The sequence below is a fragment of the Nannobrachium achirus genome (assembly GCF_963921795.1).
Source record: "Nannobrachium achirus genome assembly, chromosome: 22".
NCBI lineage: Eukaryota > Metazoa > Chordata > Actinopteri > Myctophiformes > Myctophidae > Nannobrachium > Nannobrachium achirus.
In genome coordinates this window covers 45,525,411-45,545,497 of record NC_137829.1, presented here as the reverse complement: position 1 = coordinate 45,545,497, position 20,087 = coordinate 45,525,411, and the positions used below count along the sequence as shown (strand labels likewise).

The 20,087-nt window shown below is 43.6% G+C and overlaps 1 protein-coding gene across 1 annotated transcript in view; it reads left to right on the top strand.

Moving 5' to 3' along the window:
* Positions 1–20,087, top strand: part of cps1 (carbamoyl-phosphate synthase 1, mitochondrial) — a gene marked incomplete at both ends in the record, with an annotated part of 173,311 nt that overhangs the window by 16,115 nt on the left and 137,109 nt on the right. Inside the window, 9 exons of the mRNA XM_080752916.1 lie at positions 1,234–1,362; positions 2,273–2,379; positions 5,379–5,520; positions 7,058–7,135; positions 10,064–10,171; positions 12,587–12,682; positions 13,967–14,156; positions 15,372–15,529; positions 17,762–17,890. Of these exons, the coding sequence (XP_080609042.1) occupies positions 1,234–1,362; positions 2,273–2,379; positions 5,379–5,520; positions 7,058–7,135; positions 10,064–10,171; positions 12,587–12,682; positions 13,967–14,156; positions 15,372–15,529; positions 17,762–17,890 (1,137 nt within the window). The remainder of the gene's footprint in view (positions 1–1,233; positions 1,363–2,272; positions 2,380–5,378; positions 5,521–7,057; positions 7,136–10,063; positions 10,172–12,586; positions 12,683–13,966; positions 14,157–15,371; positions 15,530–17,761; positions 17,891–20,087) is intronic.

The following is a 20,087-nucleotide window of genomic DNA, read 5'->3' as shown; positions in this document are numbered from 1 at the left end:
ATAAGCCTATTTGTAAAGCGATGTCAGGGGTCAATCAAAAAAAGTGACCTTCATTTTTGACCTTCTGACACACTTCTCAACAAGTCATGTTAAAAAAAATGAACAGTTGTACTTGGCCTGAGCCACACTCAAATGATGCGCCACAGTGCCCCCTGGTGGAATCCATAAAAAGGCCCCTGGACTGATTGCGACCGTCAGGTCGCAGTTACTATCAAAACCTCCACAAACTGTGAGTCCGTCAGTCCGTCAGTCAGTCTGTCTGTCACACGTCACATGTCACACTTTTGCCCTGCTCATATCTCCGCAACCGTTGCCCCGATCCATGCCAGATTTTGCACACACACTCCTTGCCTGCCAAACTACAACCTCCAAGGACCCCCGGAGCTCAGGTCCCTGGGGGACCCCCAGATGTAAAAAATGACCAAATGTGCAAAAATGACCAAATGACCACCCCAACGGGGCTGCTCACGGGGAATTCCCGGGGACCACCGACTCCTGGTGCTCCAGAACGGATGCAAAAGTGGTAGCGCCCCCAGTGGAGGACCCCCTGCCACTGCAGCGCACATAAAATGCCGTAACTCGGGCTAGGCGCAACCGGGAGAGCCGGGGCCGGTACCTATTCGTCCGCCCCGGCGGCGCGGAGAACCCACCCCTCATTTCTCACATGGCCCTCTTCTAGCGCCACCATATGGCGGATTCTTGCAAAACACATTTTTGGACACTGCTCCTACAATTTTTGCCCTAAAATCACTCAAATCGGTACACAGTATGTCTACACTCATGTCATCAACATGGATCTGTCCCATATAGCGCCACCTTCAGGCCGATTTTTTAAAACACATTTTTGGACACTGCTCCTACAATTTTTGCCCTAAAATCACGCAAATCGCTACACAGTATGTCTACACTCATCTCATCAACATGGATCTGTCCCATATAGCGCCACCTTCAGGCTGATTTTGTCAAACACATTTTTGGACACTGCTCCTACAGATTTTGCCCTAAAATCACACAAATCGGTACACACTATGTCTACACTCAGCGCCACCATCAGGCCGATTTTTTTCAACCACATTTTTGGACACTGCTCCTACACATTTTGCCCTAAAATCACGCTGCGACCTGACGGTCGCTTATCTCCCGATTAGGGAGTCTTACTGGTTAATCAGTCTTTGGATAGGACTCAAAATGAATACTTACTAATACTGTGCGTGTGCGTGTGTGTGTGTGTAGCGGGGTGCAGAGGTGCACCTGGTGCCGTGGGATCAGGACCTTCTCAGTCTGGACTACGATGGACTCTTCATCTCCAACGGACCAGGAAACCCTGCTCTGGCTCAGACTCTGATCGACAACGTCCGCAAGGTACTGGAACACACCCACACAATATACAGTAAAACCCTGTATATACAATGCACTGGAACACACCCAAACAATATACAGTAAAACCTTGTATACAATGTACTGGAACACACACCCCAAACCCCTCTGTACGGACCCCTGTACCCCAGTAGGTGCAGAGTAAATACCCCTTTTTTAACATTTCATACAAAGTCTTTTAATTATTTCAAAAGATTTTCAAAATAAAACATGAGAAAAAAACAAACATAAAATACATGAAAAGAAATACAATGCATTAAGTTTGATCATGGGGGAGGAGACGCCAAATGTATCTTTTCATTTTGAGCTGAAAAGTCTCTCTCCTCCCCCCCCCTTTCCCTCTACACCAAATCTTCTTGCTGAAAATGTACTAGCTCACAACGTGTCATGTGATGTGCTGTGAGCTTGAATGCAGCATCTTATGTTGAAAGAATAGGCTCTATGCATATACGCCATTTTGTTCTACTTCCGGGTGTCTTTCGACTTCCTTCACAGGTGTTACCGATGATACTAATGAAGGGTCTGTTCCATTCTGGTCAAACAGAGTCAGGGTACTGATATTGTGAATGTTGGCTCACTGGAAACACTCTGCTACAAGACCCACTGTGCAATAAATCAAACAGAGCCTTGATTAGTATCATCAGTAACACCTGTGAAGGAAGTCGAAAGACACCCGGAAGTAGAACAAAATGGTGTATATGCATAGAGCCTATTGCCCTTTCGTTGTAGAAATCCATGCCGTTACGCCACATCTCCAGTATTGACTTGATTATGCGTAGTTCAGTGTCGTATCACGCCGCGTTGTGAGCTTGGAGGTCTACAATTTTTTTGCCACCAAAATTTTGGAATTTTAGCCCCTGCCTCTCTAACATTGTCTGCGCGCCCCTGTGTGTAGGTGCTGGAGAGTGAGCGCACCCAGCCTGTGTTTGGCATCTGTATGGGAAACCAGATCACTGCTCTGGCTGCGGGAGCCAAGTCCTACAAACTGCCCATGGGCAACAGGTATGTTTTCAGGCCAAGGACCCCTTAGTCGAGAGAGAGATGAAGCAGGGACCCCCCACAACCAATAGATACCACATAGTTTAGTTTCATCGTTTGACAGCACAATCATTGGTGTATTTTTGGGTTAATCTAAATTTGTGTTTCCAGATATTTAACAACTTGAACCGTCAATACTTAAAGGACAACTTCACCTCTGGGACAACCCAATCTTATTTTATTGTTGTTTGGGACACATCAACACAATCCTGAGTTATTTTTTGTGTTCAATCTGTGTTTTTAGATATTTTAGTATTTCAGCATGCACTAGTGATGCGTTTTGCATCATATGATGCAAAATGCATCACTGATGATGCAAAATGCATCACTCTGTAGTTAGTCTGCTCTTTTACCCCCTCTGTACCAAAACTCTTTGCCGAAAATAGCTGATCTACAAGCTCACAGCTTGTAGATCTGCTATTTTTGGCAAAGGTTCTCAGAATATGAATGCTAGGGCTCAAATGGTTAATATAGAAAAGGAGAAAAAAAGCTTCTATCACTCAAATATTTGGAGGACCCCCTGTAGTAACTCTGAGGACCCTCTTAGGGGTCCCGGACCCCCTGTTATATACCAATAATAAACTACATATGAAGTCACTTCTGTTCTTCTGATAATAAACTTTAATTTGTATAGCACCTTTCATGACATGAAATGCAGCTCAAAGCGCTTTACAGAGCAGAAAATGAAGCACAAGTGCTTACTTTTTACACTAGAATATTTTACACAACTAGACACATTCTAAACCATGGGAAACAAAGGAAAACTTGAATCATACACTTCCAGAGCCTGCATATCACGAGTCATATTTCAGTTGTATTTCCCAGAAGGAGATCAGTCAGTCAGTCTTTTCTGAGATGTATTTCAGCACCATACAGTAACAGTGGTTACACACTGCCATCTGCTGGATGAAAGCGGTCATCAACGAATATGCACAGCACACACAATTCAATTCAAAGGAGCTTTATTGGCATGAGAAAACATTATGTTTAAATTGCCAAAGTAAGTGTCAAAATATTAAAACAATTGGGGAAAATCTACAGTTGGAGGGGGCACAGCATTGTGTTAACACATGCATGAAAGATTTGGAAAACATTAATAAAGATATATTGTCATTAAAAATTACCAGTGGTGGAAAAAGTAGTGGTAGTATACTGTAACTAAAAGTATCAATACTGCAATGCAGAAATACTCTTTTAGGGTGCCCTCACACCAAAATACCTAGAGTGGAATCTGCCAATGCATTTCAATGAGAATGGAGCGTTTTTTTGCAGAAATCCTCTACTGGCCAAAAATGCTCCATTCTCATTGAAATGCATTGGCGGATTCCACTCTAGGTATTTTGGTGTGAGGGCACCCTTAAGTAAAAGTCTGGAATTCTACTAGGCCTAAGTAATTTTACTTGAGTAAAAGTACAAAAGTAATGGTGAAAATCTATACTGTATAGAAGTGGTTAATGTTTGTTTTGTAATAATATAAATCTACAAGGTAACTAAAGTTTTCAAATGTTTGTAATGGAGTAAAAAAAAGTTAAATATTTGCCTCTGAGATGTAGGGGATTAGAAGTAAAACTACTCCAGTAAAGTAAAAGTAACTCAAAATTGTACTGAAGTACAGTACTTGAGTAAATGTACTCAGTTACTTTCCGCCACTGAAAATCCCGATGCGGGAATGTCAACTCTCCAGAGGTCGGAACCATTATGTTATACTTTAGCTCCTCAAAAATAGCAGATATACAAGCTCACGGCGTGGCACTAGTTTTTTTTTATTATCATAAAATGTGTAAAGCTGGTTGCACACTGTTGCGTTCTTCCGTTTCGAAATGCGTTTTTCGGGGCAAGGAGAGAGAGAGAGAGATAGAGAGAGCAAGGGACACAGTGGTCCGAAAATAAATACGAAACGGGCGGCAGGCAGTGTGCAAATGTAATTGACAAACGTGGGGAAATCTCGCTTTTGCGAACGCCCATCATTTCGACCGGAGGGTTAGCGACTCACTCCACGGAGGTTAAGGTTAGGGTGAGGGTTAGAGTCGGGTGTCGAAAAGTTGAGATGTAGTAACAGCGACACGCTCCCACAAACGTGAGGTTGATTTATTTATTTACGTGTTGCAAAATTCACTCTTACAGTATATTCGGCCGAAAATACGCAGCAGTGTGCAACAACCTTAACTCAAATCTTTGCTTCTGGGGGTCCCTGGAACAAAATATATTGAGATGAGGGATCCGCGGGCAATAACATATAATTCACGGGGGTCCTTGATTTGAAAAAGATTGAGCGCCGCTGATATAGAAACATAGGTTTTTCAGAAAACTTTTAGGATTTAGAATAAACTAAGCACAAAAATAAAAGAAACTTGACTTCGGTCCATATCTATCCCCTTTAATAATAACAAATGCTATTGTGCTTTATATAATTTTTATTGTTGATTCGTCACCTTTACAACAAGGTACAGTTTGTAAGCATCAGCATTAGTGGAATGAGCACCACACAGCCAAACGTGTGGGTAGCACCGACCAAAGTTTTGCCAAAATGGCTTGCAATACTGTTCTGCTGGCATTTACTCTCGTTTTGGGCCAATATGTGTTGTTTTTTTATTGTCCTTATTACTGTAAGAGAGTGCAATCATTCAATGCACCAAGCAACAAAGGTGAACACCAAAAGAACAGTATTGCAGGCCTGCCAGGCCATTTTGACCATTTTTGCTACCCACATGTTTGGATGTGCCACTCATTCCACGAATGTCAGATCCTTACAAGCTGTACTTTGTTGTAAAGGTGACAAATCAACAATTACAATAATATCAAACTCAATACCATTTGGTATAATTAAAGGGGAGATATAATGGACCGAAGTCAAGTTTCCTTTCTTTTTGTGCTGAGTTTACATTTTGTAGAATCGGGTTCTCACGTCTAAATGGGTTAAAAATCAGGATGAATGCTCAAGTGAATGTGTGTGTGGTCTCCAGAGGTCAGAACCAGCCGGTGCTGAACGTGATGACGGGCCAGGCCTTCATCACGGCCCAGAACCACGGCTACGGCATCGACAGCACCTCCCTGCCGCCGGGCTGGAGCCCGCTGTTCGTCAACGCCAACGACGGCACCAACGAGGTTGGTTGATTTTTCTTTTCCTGCTATTTTTGCTTCTATTTTTTTTCTATTAAATCAGTGGTTTTTAAAACCCTTTTGTAAAGGTCCATTATTTATTTATTTTTTGCCCACGGGACCACCACTTGATGAGATTTTGCTTCTCGGACTCAAAGAATATTTTGTTATCAGTTGCATAAAGATTTTTGTCCACAATTTCATGCTGTATTAAGGCCCACTGTTGTAATATTACAACGTTTGTATTTTATCCAAAAAAAGGTTTAAATCCCCCTACCACCTAAACATCACCATTGGATTCTATTGTTTAGTATTACAATGCCATTGGCCACAATATTTGCATATAAATACCCCCCACAGGGGCTGACATTCACACCCGCCACACCCGCTGACATTCCAGAGTTTTGACGAACAACATCTCACTTTTTCATGGAAGCTATTCCTCACAAAAACATAAGTAAAATGCATGTACTATTTTTTTGGTTGATCATTAGAATGTCTAGAACATGTACATATATGTTAATATTGTGATAAATATCCCCCATATGTAAATTAGAGCATGATTTATGATTTATGGCTATAAAACCTTACACAAACATTTTTTAGAAAAAAACATTACATTTTCCTCTTACTCATACAACACCATCTGATTTTTTTCAAATTTTTATTTCAAGTATTTCTATATTTGGGCCTTAGAGGGTTAATGTCGGTGCCGTAGGAGAGATGACAGGAAAAATGTTGGATCAAAATAACAATTCTTCTTCAGATGTTTAACAATAATCTTTCTCTTGAGAGCGTAAAATACGGGTCCATTTGGTTTCATGTTACCCTCTCGAGAGTTAAAGCTCTATAATAGGGGTCCATTTGGTTAACAATTCTACCACCTGGAACCCCCTCAAGGACCACTGGTGGTCCCCGGACCACTGTTTGAAAACCACTGTATTAAATAAATACATTTGTTTGGTTGACTGTCACAACCCTAATATAAATCAGTGTGATGAAGAAGACACAAAATGAACTTTTCCAGTAGCAATCAGTTTTTCCTGTTCTTTATATTTACCGTAGAAGCGTTCCTTCTTAAAGGAGTAGTTCACCCACAAAATGACTTTTCTTCTATTGATTACTCTCGCCATGGAGACTTGACTTCAATGCTATTTTTTGTTGCATTCCTAAGACAAAAATTTGATTGCAAGAAATCTACCCCCGTTGATTCCGGATGGGGACCCAAATCGATTTGGATTTGGGTCCCCATCCGGAAACAATGGGGGTAAATTTACTATTATCACATTTATGTCTTAGGAATGCAACAAATAAAAAAAAGAAAATATTATTGAACTCAAGTCTCCATGGCGTGAGTAATCAATAGAAGAAAAGTCATTTTGGGGGTGAACTACTCCTTTAAGCCTGATGTATTCTTAGTTTGCACGCTGTTGTTGCCTGCGGTAAATAGCAGATATACAAGCTCACAACGCCGCGTCACATCTGCCATTTGCTGAGTGTACTGTAAATCAGGCTTCATTGATTTCCTTTGTGTTGTTTGCAGGGCATAATGCACAGCAGTAAGCCGGTCTTCACTGCCCAGTTCCACCCTGAGGCCAAAGGAGGCCCCACTGACACAGAGGTGAAGTAGTGAACTCCTCACACACATACACACACAGAGCACATCCAACTATCTGTCAGCATGAAGCCCTTCTAAGCTATGTATTGATCTTTTTTCTTTTTTTTTTTCTTACATTTTTTATCCCACGATTTTTGTAACCCATTTTTTCACCCGGTGCCAATTGCCTAAGCTGTAATCCTGGGCTCTACTCTCCCTCTGCCAACCTGGGGAGGGCCCCGAACTGAGCTCATGCTTCCTTCAATGCATGAGGAGTGAGCAGGCCGCTTCTTATCACCTGACAGGGGGAGCTTCCCCGGTTGGACGTAGCGCGTGGAAGGAACACGTTATTCCAACCAGTTCCATTCCCCTCCATCAGGCGCCCCGGCTGGCCAGGGGGAGGCATTATAGAGACCAGGATTACTGCATGTTTTTGTGAGGGTATCTACCCTAGGAGACACGGGGAGAACATGCAAACTCCACACAGAAAGGCCCTTATTGCCAACCCCACCTAGGGTGTGGGCACTGATGACGCGGAGGAGGGAACACGCCCCCAGCACCCACAGTGTCCCCCGGCGGGAATCGAACCCAGGACCTTCTAGCTGTGAGGCGACAGCACTATTGACTGTGCCACCGTGCCCCCTACGTATTGATCTTTAAGGGCTTGATAATATCCTTGCTGTTGGCCAGAAAGCTCCTGTCTCCATATATTTAAAGACCCAGTGAAATGAAAAATATGTTTTTCACACTTTTAGAGCTTATCCGTTGTAATCATATGGGCATTCCTAACACTAGATGCCAAAACAATAGAAAATAAACACTTTTTGTGTATTTTTATATCAAAGATCCCTAAATAGGCCATTCTTAATTATTTCCTGTGAACAGAAACATGATGCGTGATGACATCGAGAGGTCCGCTTGCATATGATGTTTGATGACTAAATCAAACGCGAAGCGGATGACGGCAAATATAGCGGCATGGTCATGATGGACCTCCAGATGGCATTTGACACCGTAAATCACTCTATTCTGATTGAGAAACTAAAAGCTATCGGTCTTGACAGCGCAGCAGTGAGTTGGATGCAGTCTTACCTGGTGGGGAGGGAACAGGTGGTGGAGGTGAACGGTATCCTGTCCCCCCCTCCCAGTAAACTGTGGTGTTCCTCAAGGTACAGTAGCATACTGGGGCCTCTGTTGTTTTCTAATATATGTAAACGACATGGCTTCTGCTTGCGACTGCAACCTGTTCCTGTTCGCGGATGACTCAGCTCTCCTAGTCTCGGGCAAGGACCACTTGCAGCTTGAAAAGATACTTAACTCTGAACTAAGTAAGATCTGCACATGGCTTAACGAAAACAAATTATGAATTCACCTGGGAAAAAAAGAAATCCATCCTCTTTGGATCAAATAATAACCTCAAAAAAGTTGATAACTTCACAATCAAAGTGGGTGACAAGGTCATAACACGTAAAAACGAAATCTCCTACTTAGGTTGTATCCTTGAAGCTAATCTTTCCAGTGAAAAGATGACTTCTAAAGTAGAAAATAAAATCAACCAACAAACTTGTTTCCTACAGAGGATCGCCCCGATGGTCAACTTCAACACACTGAAGACCATAGCTGGTGCAATAGTCCAGCCCCTCTTTGACTACGGAGTCCACGTATGGTATCGGGACGCCCCACAAGCCCTAAAAACTAAGCTCCAAACAGCCCAAAATAAACTAATTAGGGTCCTGCTTAACCTTCCCTATCAGACTTACCTCACCGCTACTCACCAGTTAAGAGTGGGGTGGCTCAGAGTAGATGACAGAGTACAGCAACTTGCAATGGGCCTGGTGTACAAGATACACTACACCACTAAGATACCCATGTACCTGGCAAAATACTTTATAAAGGTTAAGGATGTCCATAATTACAACACCAGAGGCAGCGCCACAGATCACGTTCAACCCAGAGTCACCTCGTTCTTTGGCTATACCACAAAAATGTGGAACGCCTTACCGAAGGCCTTAACAGTTCTGCTGCCGTTGACAGTCCTCACCGTCATTTAAAGGGTTAACATCATGGTGCCGTTGACGACGCTCACCGTCAATCTTACTGTAAATACAGTAAATATATAATGACTTACTATACGGCTCCGTGGTCCACTGTGCATCGGTAAATCCCGCGACTTGTTTACAACACACGTTGGGCGTGCACGCGAAGTGAACCTCCTCCATAGTAAATCCATTGAGAGGCCCATAAAGAGACTTCATTTACTCAAAAAGAGACGTTTTGATCCAAACAGTACAAACTGGCTGGGCACGGCCATGACACTTTTCTGGGCCCACACTGTCATGTGACTAGATGACGTAAACGTTGAAGTCAAGTGATAATCCATCTGCGCAAAAACAACCCCGCCCGGCCCTTCCAAATAATAGCGGCGGCCTACGGAGGCACCAAGCATCCCTTCAAAGTAAGAAGCAGTAGAAGTGTTAAAAGAGTGTGGATCACTAGCATCCTTTAAAATCGCCCTGAAAAACCACTTACAGGCAGCAGCCGTTCGCAACTGGTAAAAACAAACATAGCCCAGCCCTACCCTCCCCTGAGCCCTCTTTGCTTTGCTACTGAGGGCTACAAACAAAACATTAGGCATCACATGACCCAGATTTTACATCCCATCGCCTGAAGGGCTGGTCTCTTCTGATTGGTTCTTTTTCAGACTGAAACTTCAAAATAAAATACCCAAAATAGCCATTTCACTGGGTCTTTAACTTTTTGTGTTTTTTCCGTAAATGAACGCCCAGATACGGGAAGTAAACAGGAGACGGCACGTCGTCTTTCTTTAATTTTTTTGTCTTTGGGAACAGTTTGTGTAGGCCTTTTGAAAAAGACAATAAGATGCCTCCCTCAAGCTCATGATGTTTATCTGAATAATTTTTGGATTTTTATTTGTATTTTTCCCCCTCACAGTTCCTCTTTGATGCCTTCCTGTCTCTGATCCGGAAGGGCAAGGAGGGCAAGGATGCCAACATAGTGTCAGTGATGCCCAAGAAGCCCCACATCCCTCCCAGAGCTCAGGTGGGTGACGTCACGTCACAGTAGGGCATTCACAGAATATTCGAATATCAAAGTCACCATTCAACGTTTTTCACTGAAGTCGAATATTCTCTTTTTTTTTTTCTTTAAAAAATATATAGTTGCGACCGTAGGTCGCACTTACTATCAAACCCTGCACAAAGTGTAAGTCCGTCCGTCAGTCCGTCAGTCAGTCTGTCTGTCACACCTCACACGTCACACTCTTGCCCTGCTCATATCTCCGCAACCGTTGCCCCGATCCATGCCAAATTTTGCACACACGTTCCTTACCTGCCAAACTACTACTAACCCCCGGAGCTCCAGGGACCCCCAGGTCCCTGGGGGACCCCCAGATGTAAAAAATTACCAAATGTGCTAAACTGACCAAATGACCACCCCAACGGGGCTGCTCACGGGGAATTCCCGGGGACCACCCACTCCTGGTGCTCCAGAACGGATGCAAAAGTGGTGGCGCCCCCAGTGGAGGACCCCCTACACTGCAGCTCACATAAAATGCCGTAACTCCGGCTAGGAGCGACCGGGACAGCCGGGGCCGGTACCTATTCGTCCGCCTTGCCGGCGCGGAGACCCCACCCCTCATTTCTCACATGGCCCTCTTCTAGCGCCACCATGAGGCAGATTCTTGCAAAACACATTTTTGGACACTGCTCCTACAATTTTTGCCCTAAAATCACGCAAATCGGTACACAGTATGTCTACACTCATCCCATCAACATGAATCTCTCCCATATAGCGCCACCTCCAGGCCGATTTTTAAAAACACATTTTTGGACACTGCTCCTACAGATTTTGCCCTAAAATCACGACAATCACTACACAGTATGTCTACACTCATGTCATCAACATGGATCAGGAAGATTTTGGCAAAACACATTTTTGCCCTATTTGTGGAGATAAGTGACCTACGGTCGCTTATCTCCCGATTAGGGAGTCTTACTGGTTTATAAAGCTTGGCTAGATAGGAAGTCATAAGAATGAGTTGTCAATGCCCCTGGTGGATGAATTTGTTAATGCTCTATACCAGGGGTTCTCAAACCTTTTTAGGCCGTGACCCCCAAAATAAACATATTTGAACTGGGGACCCCCACCCTGACAAGCACTTGGAATTGTAGGTTTTACATTTAATGTGACTCGGTTCCGCAAATAAATATTGTGAAAATAGCAGATCTACTTGCTCACAACGCCTCGCAACGCGAGGCGTTGTGAGCATGTAGATCGTCTATTTTCACAATGTTCGCCTCTTGCTTACTTAATATTTGACAGTTTGGACAGTCCTGTCGAATATTCGACTATTGGAATAATTTGAGGTTGAATAATTCGAATACTAAAAATCACTATTCGTGAATGCCCTACGTCACAGCGGTGGTCAGTTGTACGACCATCAGGTCGCATGTATACACAAATTGGCCTTAGCAACCTCATGGTGGCGCTAGAAGAGGGGAATGTGAGAAATCAGGGGTGGAGGTTGTGGTTTGCCAGCCAAGGAGTGTGTGTGTCAACGTTTGGCATGGATGGTGGTTGGTCTGGCAACGGTGCCGGACATAAGAGTAGGGCCAAAAGTGTGACGTGAAGTTTCCATAGTAACTTGTGACCTGACGGTCACAAAAAACTGCTCTAGATCAGCTATTTTCATACAAAAAAAGTTAATCTATTTACTAAAAACCAAACAAATGATCCCCAAAAATGTGTTTCTCAATTTATCGAGAAAGTAAATTGCTAAGAAAATAACCGATATTGCTGCCCTATGTGTACAGTATGTGGACAGTATCAGTAAGGTGTGTGTGTGTGTGTGTGAGTGTGTGTGTGTGTGTGTGTGTGTGTGTGTGTGTGTGTGTGTGTGTGTGTGTGTGTGTGTGTGTGTGTGTGTGTGTGTGTGTGTGTGTGCGTGTGCGCGCGTGTGTGCGCACTGGTTTTTATATGTTTGTGGGGACCAAAATCTGTATCACGTCATGGGGACCAGGTACGGTATGGGGACCAAAAATCAGGTCCCCATGAGGGAAACTGTTAAAAACCAACACAGGAGCTGCTCTGAATGTGCCTGTGAAGTTTTTAGCATTGGCCCATAAGTCACGTTTTTTGCTCATGGTGTGTGTGTGTGTGTGTGTGTGTGTGTGTGCTCAGTAGCTTTATATGTTTGTGGGGACCAAAATCTGTATACACAGTCACGTCATGGGGAATAACTTCATCAATTCTGATATTTGAAGTCGTGTATAAGCTAACACAGCCATAGTTGTTATACCTGATTTTTTTCATAGCTGTATAACATTTAGAAAGGGTGGTCCCCAGGGTGGTCCCCACATGGGATGATTAAAAAGGTGGTCCCCACAAATCATAAATACCAGTATGTGTGTGTGTGTGTGTGTGTGCGTGTGTGTGTGTGTGTGTGTGTGCATGTAGGTGTCCAAGGTGCTGGTGCTGGGATCTGGAGGGCTGTCCATCGGCCAGGCAGGGGAGTTCGACTACTCTGGATCTCAGGCTATCAAGGCCATGAAGGTGAGCGGGGAAATGGAGGGCTCTCTGCACTGTCTTTGTTCAGTCGTGTTTCTTTTAGAGCAGTGGTTCTCAACCTTTTCAGGCTGCGGCAAAATAATCACATTTTTAAGTTGAGTTGAGGCATTACATTTTGTATAACACTGTTGTTGTGAAAATAGCTGATCTACATGCTCACAACACCTCGCGACGCGAGGCATTTCAGCCTCTAATATTTGACAATTTGGCCAATGTTTAATATGTCATTTTAGAGGTACAGGTATTAAAAAGTCCTTAAATTGTCATTTTAGAAACGTGCAGAGGCCCCCTATACACTTAAACATTATGTTGGTTTGTTTACTGTTGAGAGAGAAAACTATGTTGCACATCAAGTTACCATAATCATCTCTGGACCCCCCAAAATAATTTGGGGTCCCGACCCACAGGTTGAGAACCACTGTTTTAGTGCCAGACGATGCCAGATGGGCTTAACCTGACAGCGCCAGATGGTGGCAGTAGTGCGTACCGCCCTACTTTACCATCTGAGATCTCTCTGGGAGAGTTGATAACACTCGTAAAGTCCCGGGCCCGACCGTGATGGCCCAGCTACTTGGAAAATGTAGTAAGCTACATTAATAGTTACTCTTGATTAAATATAGCTCAACTACACTACAAGCTATCCCCAGAGAAATGTAGCTAGTTTCCGTTACGCTATTTAGAAATGTAGTTAAAGCTATACCATGTAACTTTTTTTATAAAACATATCTTAAAATTGTCCTAACTGTTAAATCGCTAAAGTTTTAGAACACCCACTCCATTAATTTCAGCTTCTAAAGCCTTCTCTTTATATGTTTTCTATGAGCCGTGAGGGGGGTAGAATTTCGCGGCAAAATGACGTCATCTGCACCATCTGTATACGTTGTGTATACGTTGGCCAATCACATCGCGGATCATACACAAATGATACACTACTGGCCAATCACAGCGTGTCTGCCGTCTCTTCAGGAAGTAGCCTCCCTCAGCAACAGTGGTTACGATGGTGAAGGATTCTTGCCTCTTACTCCCCAAATCCTGGTCAGAAAATTACGTTCTACCCCTCTACGGATTCGTATCGGTCGCAGTGGTTTGCGGCCCAGCTCCGGGGGTCTGCGGCGGTGGTCCGCGGCGACTCCGGGCGAAAAACGGCAGAAAAAAAAGCAATACCGCTACTGACCACCAGTTTAGCAACTTACACAGCTAAGCTACTTGTAGCTAGCTACTGCCCATCACTGCCCGACGGCGACGCTGATTCTGGTGAATCCGTTGCAGGAGGAGAACGTGCAGACGGTGCTGATGAACCCCAACATCGCCTCGGTGCAGACCAACGAGGTGGGCACCAAGCAGGCCGACTCCGTCTACTTCCTGCCCGTCACGCCGCAGTTCGTCACCGAGGTCATCAAGACGGAGCGGCCCGACGGCATCCTGCTCTCCATGGGGGGGCAGACCGCACTCAACTGTGGTGAGGAGCAGACTCACATTAGTCAGGGAATAATAATACAAACCTGGGAATAAAGTCCATTTATGCCCATATATGGAGATATCTGTCTGTCTACGTCCATTTTATGCCCATATATGGAGATCTCTGTAGGACCCGTTTTGACCATCTGTTTGCCTGTGTCCATTTATGCTCATAGATGGAGATATCTGTATCTGTCTGTCTGCATCCATTTTATGCCCATATATGGAGATCTTTGACCATCTGTTTGCCTGTGTCCATTTAATGGAGATATCTGTATCTGTCTGTCTGCATCCATGTTATGCCCATATATGGACATCTATGCAGACACAGTGCCGGTTCCGGAAAACCCTGATGTCAGACAGAATCCGAACCTTTCGTGCCGGTTCCAGAAAATCGCATATCGGGTCGAGGCCGGGAACTGCACTACCTGCTGCAGCGGAGAGCGCGCGTGCCAAATTTGAAATAGGGAATGAATGCCCCACAAACTCTGATGTCAGACATCAGCTGCATACGGGCATCCATTTTATGCCCATATATGGAGATCTCTGCGAATGCCCTACCCTTAAATGCAAACCCCATTATACCTGTTGTCATAAGACCCGTTTTGACCATATGTTTGCCTGTGTCCATTTATGCCCATATTTGAAGATCTACTGATGACATTCAATACGTAACCATGGCATTTTTTGTTGACTCATGTGGCGTACGTGATGTCAGAGCCTTTTATGATGTGATGTCACAATGAGTCAGCGCTTGCGCCGGTTTCCTCAGAAACAGCCTGATGTCAACAATCATCCCGGCACTGCACTCCGCACCGCGGCGGGGAACGCGCGTTCCGAATCTGAAGCCTGTGGGACGAACGGTTCTCGAGATACGCGGATTACATCGACACACGCTCACAGAGATTTGTCGCATTTATAGTAAGATTATAATCTCAGTTATAATCCATTATAGTGTATTATTAGGATAGTTGTAATACACATTTATAATGTATTATTTTTATGTGGTGCGGTGTGGTGTTGTGTAGTGTGGTGCTAAAGGTGCAGTCAAAAGGGGCTTTTGTGGGTCTCTTGTTCCTCACCTCCCTGTGTGTGTGTGTGTGTGTGTGTGTGTGTGTGTGTGTGTGTGTGTGTGTGTGTGTGTGTGTGTGTGTGTGTGTGTGTGTGTGTGTGTGTGTGTGTGTGTGTGTGTGTGTGTGTGTGTGTGTGTGTCCAGGTGTTGAGCTGTTCCAGAGCGGGGTCCTACAGAAGTACGGGGTCAAGGTGCTGGGGACCCCCGTGGAATCCATCATGGCCACCGAGGACAGACAGCTGTTTGCTGACAAACTGAACGAGATTAACGAGAAGATCGCTCCCAGCTTCGCTGTCAAATCGGTACAAGATCTGTTATACATTATTATTATTATTATTATTTCTTTTTTTACATTATTGCAATATGATTTCAAATCAATATTCACAATTATTTAAAAGTGTTGTCTTGATTCTGATTTAATGAACAATCATTTTAGATCTCATTATAAATGTTTAGAATCATGCTTAACTCATTCCCTGCCAGGCCCGATAGTCCCGAGATTATTCCAATGTCTTTCCCCGCCAGGCCCGATAGTCCCGAGAATTAAAAAAAAAAAAAAAAAAAAAAAATCAAAAATTTTTTTTGACCCCAAAAAATGGAGTAGGCATGATAGCAATCGCGAAATTGCATGTTTAACCCCCATAGCAACCCCATCTTTCAAGCATGGCAGCCATTTTGGCAGCCATCTTTGTTAAACATAGTGGCTGTTATCTCATGAATGCCTGAACGGATTTCCATTCGGATTTTTTTGTTTGAAAGCTGTGAGCAATGTGGACACACGTGGTGCATTATCTAGGCATGGGTGTGCATGATCCGTGCACACCCAATTACATGGAAGTCTATGGAGACGAATGGCAGGTGGGAGTACGGAGGTATGTTAAAATGGCGGTCAATGTGTTAAGAAAAACGTACGACACGTTAATTAAACATCTGCACTATGTACTTTGCAAGAAGTCTACACAATTAGAGAATGTAGAAGAATTTTTATTTTCATCAGCGTTAGCTTATTATCTCTCCTATGGCACCAACATCAATACAGCATGGAACACCTCGGATGGAATGCGAGGTGTGTGTGGCCAGGGGCGGGCTGGCCATCTGGCATACAGGGCATTTGCCCGGTGGGCTGGTAGGCTAGGGGGCTGGGGGGGCTGGTGTAAAAAAAATAAAAAATAAAATCTGTAAAAATATCTGTAAAAATATTGGTCAAAATACTTTTATAATGAGTGGTATCGTCCTAATTCTGCCCTGCAAGCATTGTTTCAGAGTCTCAGTTTGGTGTCTGTGTCATGCTCTAGTATATAGACTAACATACAGTAGCCTATAGCCTACTGTATACAATCAAATACAACTTGTTTGTCCAATTCTCAGATCAATATGCTTATTTTCCATTCATTAGCTAACTAGCCAAAGTTATTTTGGCACGAATCATGTTCATACTTCGCTTGTTGGTGGTGAGAACTGTATGCTAACTTATACAATGTATGGATTGTGTAGTTGTGTAGTTATCATTTGTCTGTAAAAGTTGTGGTATTAAACGCTTGTGTATTTATATGTGCCGCCCTCGACCGGTAGAGTATCTTCGCGCACGCTGGTTGTGGGGGCTGGTCTGGCCAAGATGCCAGGGCTGAATTTTAGTCCCAGTCCGTCCCTGTGTGTGGCTCAAATGCAGGCACGTGCACACATAGACATCAAATGGGGATTGAGCCCCTGCCCTTATATCCGTCTGTGAAAACTGCCCTATCAAGACCATGTATGCAGTTTTATGGTACCGGTAAAAGAAATGCAAATGCCCCCTTTTCCATTCCATGCCAAATGAAGGCAGCATTCAAGAGAATTGTCTTGTCCAAACATTCCTGAACTTGAAATGCAGTGTCTTATGCTGAAAGAATTGCTCTCACTGTGTAGAAATCCATGCCGTTACGCCACATCTCCAGTATTGCCTTTTTTACGCTTAAAGGAGTAGTAGTTCACCACTTTTCAACCTGTCTTCATATAATAGGTCCTCACTAATATGTTCATGATAAAATATCACAATTTTGTTCTACTCAGTCCAAGTCTCCTAGGAGAGCTGTGGGAAGTTCAGAATCCATCCAACTATATTTTTGAAAAAAATATTTAGATTTTTATTATCGCAAGAACAACGGCTTCCACTTTAAAATTGCAACGTTTCAGGAATAGAAAGCCTGCAGTTTCTATAAGCTGGATTGGCAATCGATGATGTCACAAGACGATGGGTTTCTGACCTGCCCACAGCCCTCCTTTGAGAAAAAAAAAAAAAAAAAAAAAAAGAGAAAAGCTATTTTTGAGTGAGGACCAATTATATGAACATAGGTTGAAAAGTGGTGGAGTGCCCCTTTAAGTTTAGTGTGATATCAAGTACCAAAAATAGCCGACCTCCAAGCTCACAACGCGTTGCGCTGCTTGGAGGTCTGCTATTTCTCTGCACGTCCCTGCTCAAATGCAGAATAATGAATGGACCTTGATGTGAAAAAGGTTGAAAACCACCGCTGTAATGAATGCACGTTCCCCTGCAGGTGTCCGATGCCCTGAAGGCAGCGGAGACCATCGGCTACCCTGTGATGCTGCGCTCAGCCTACGCTCTGGGAGGCCTGGGCTCTGGCCTGTGTGCTGACAAGGACAAGCTAGAGGACACCGCTCGCAAGGTGGGGAACACGTACACACACCTTTAACCCATTTAGGCCTATGATTATTGACTGCTTTAACTATTGAAAAATAGCAGATATACAAGCTCACAGCGCGGCACCGAGTGCCGCGCTGCGAGCTTGTAGATCTGCTATTTTTTGAAAAATCACGATTTATTTTTGCAAGTCTTTGAATATATCTACTTAAAAGCGAACATTTGTAACTAAATATTTACTTCTGGGTGGTCCCTGGAACAGCATATTTTGAGATGGGGGTCCACGGCCAAATACCTGTAATTTTGGGGGTCCTTGACATGAAAAGGTTTGAGAACAGCATGATTTAGAGGAAGGATTTAGAAGTCGGGTCAAAGATCGGGTCAAAGATATTAGAAGACTTGCACTCATTTTCACGATTTTTTTCAAAAATAGCAGATCTACAAGCTCGCAGCGCGGCACTCGGTGACGCGCTGTGAGCTTGTATATCTGCTATTTTTCTAAAGTTAAAGCATAAAATAATGGTTAAAGTGGTTAAAATCTAACGCGACTTGGGCGCGTTCCAGGTATTTGAAAGTTAAACAATCATCACATAAGCGCAAGGGTTGAGTACTGAATTTGATACTTGTAGTGGCACCAACCGAATTATGTCGGTTCACTTAACTCTTTTACCGCCATTTATATGATGTTTTAAGGATCTAAGGATGTTTTTTAATGCCATAAAAGTAGCATACCTTTGCGATTTCATAAAAGAATATCCATCCATTATTTCCAACCGTAATTTTTTTGTTAAAGACTAGCGTATCCCTCATCGTGTTGTGAAAAAAAAAAAAAAAAAAGTCGAACGGGCGCTTCCGTTCCAATGAATGGAGAAACTAGATCCAGGCATAGAAATGGAGGAGAAAAGTGATCCCACCGCCATTGTTGTCTATGTGCGCCCCCCTCATATGCTTACAGTTCTCAAACAGGTAAAAAAAACAACGCTCGTTATGGCACCGCGGATAAAAGAACGAGCGTTCGTTCGGCGGCAAAACTGTTCAAAACAAACGGTACCAAATTTTGGTACTGTTGAATGCATTGTGAAAGAAAGCGATCAAGCGCAAATTAGTAAATGAGGCAACTGGAACGCACAATCATAGTTGACTGACTGATGGGGAAAGGAAACAAACTCTCATGGCCAGGTGAAATCAATCCAAAGTCTGGCTGCACTTTACCAAGACAGACTCAGACACAGAGGTGTAGCCACTAGCCAGCGCTGGGCAACGCGGGCAGCTCCCTGCCCAGTTGAACCCTTGCCCCGCTGCTGAAAGACGGACCGAAAAATATTGATAACCAGATGTCTCTGCTTCACGATAGATGGACGGACACTCAGTCACCTTCCCTAACCCTAACCCTCCATCCACCATTGGTGCAAATGTCTGTTTATAGCCGCCGTGATTAATCACTCATTGCTTAACAAAAGATGACTGGGGTGGGCTAGTGGATAATTCACGCCCTCAACACCTCAGTAGGCTACCGTACACAAACAAAATTAGTGACCGAAAACGTTCTGTCTCCTAGCATTTGAGAGAGATTTAACGTAATGTTTGAAATATACATTAAATTATAGTTGTTTTCAAGTTCAAGCCCCATTGTCTCATGCTGTACTAGAATGTAATCGACGGAGGAGGAGAACATGGGCTTTTGGTGCAATAGCTATATTTCTCAATAGACGAAGGCCTATCGGCACGTGTTGAACTGAACATGTTATTACTGTGCATAAAATACCCTAGACTGATTCAGAAAAGCTTCTGAATCACTATTGTGTTGGAAAGAGTTGCACCCAATTATAGCTCGTTATTTGAGTTTTTAAAGGTGATACACCATGCATATAAAAAGTATTTATGTCATATTGTTTATGTCCCAAAAACGTTTTTCAAAAGGTTTGAGGCTAAATTACCTCTCCTGAATAGAGAGCCTCTCTCATTTTTGAATGGCTCTCAGAGCATTTTCAGCTGCAGTACCACCTTTGGCCTGAACTGTGAGAACCTGTGGGATGCTTTTAACCTCCGCCTTCCCAAAACCAGAGAAAGACACAACGGTCAGGTGCTAAAAGGTGCTAGTGGGACCCCAAAAAAAGGTTTTAAAATAGGAAAAGTGAAATTTCATGGTGTATCACCTTTAACTTTGTTGTTGTAATCACAATTCTGGAATGACTTTGTGCAGGTCAACATGTTCACATCCA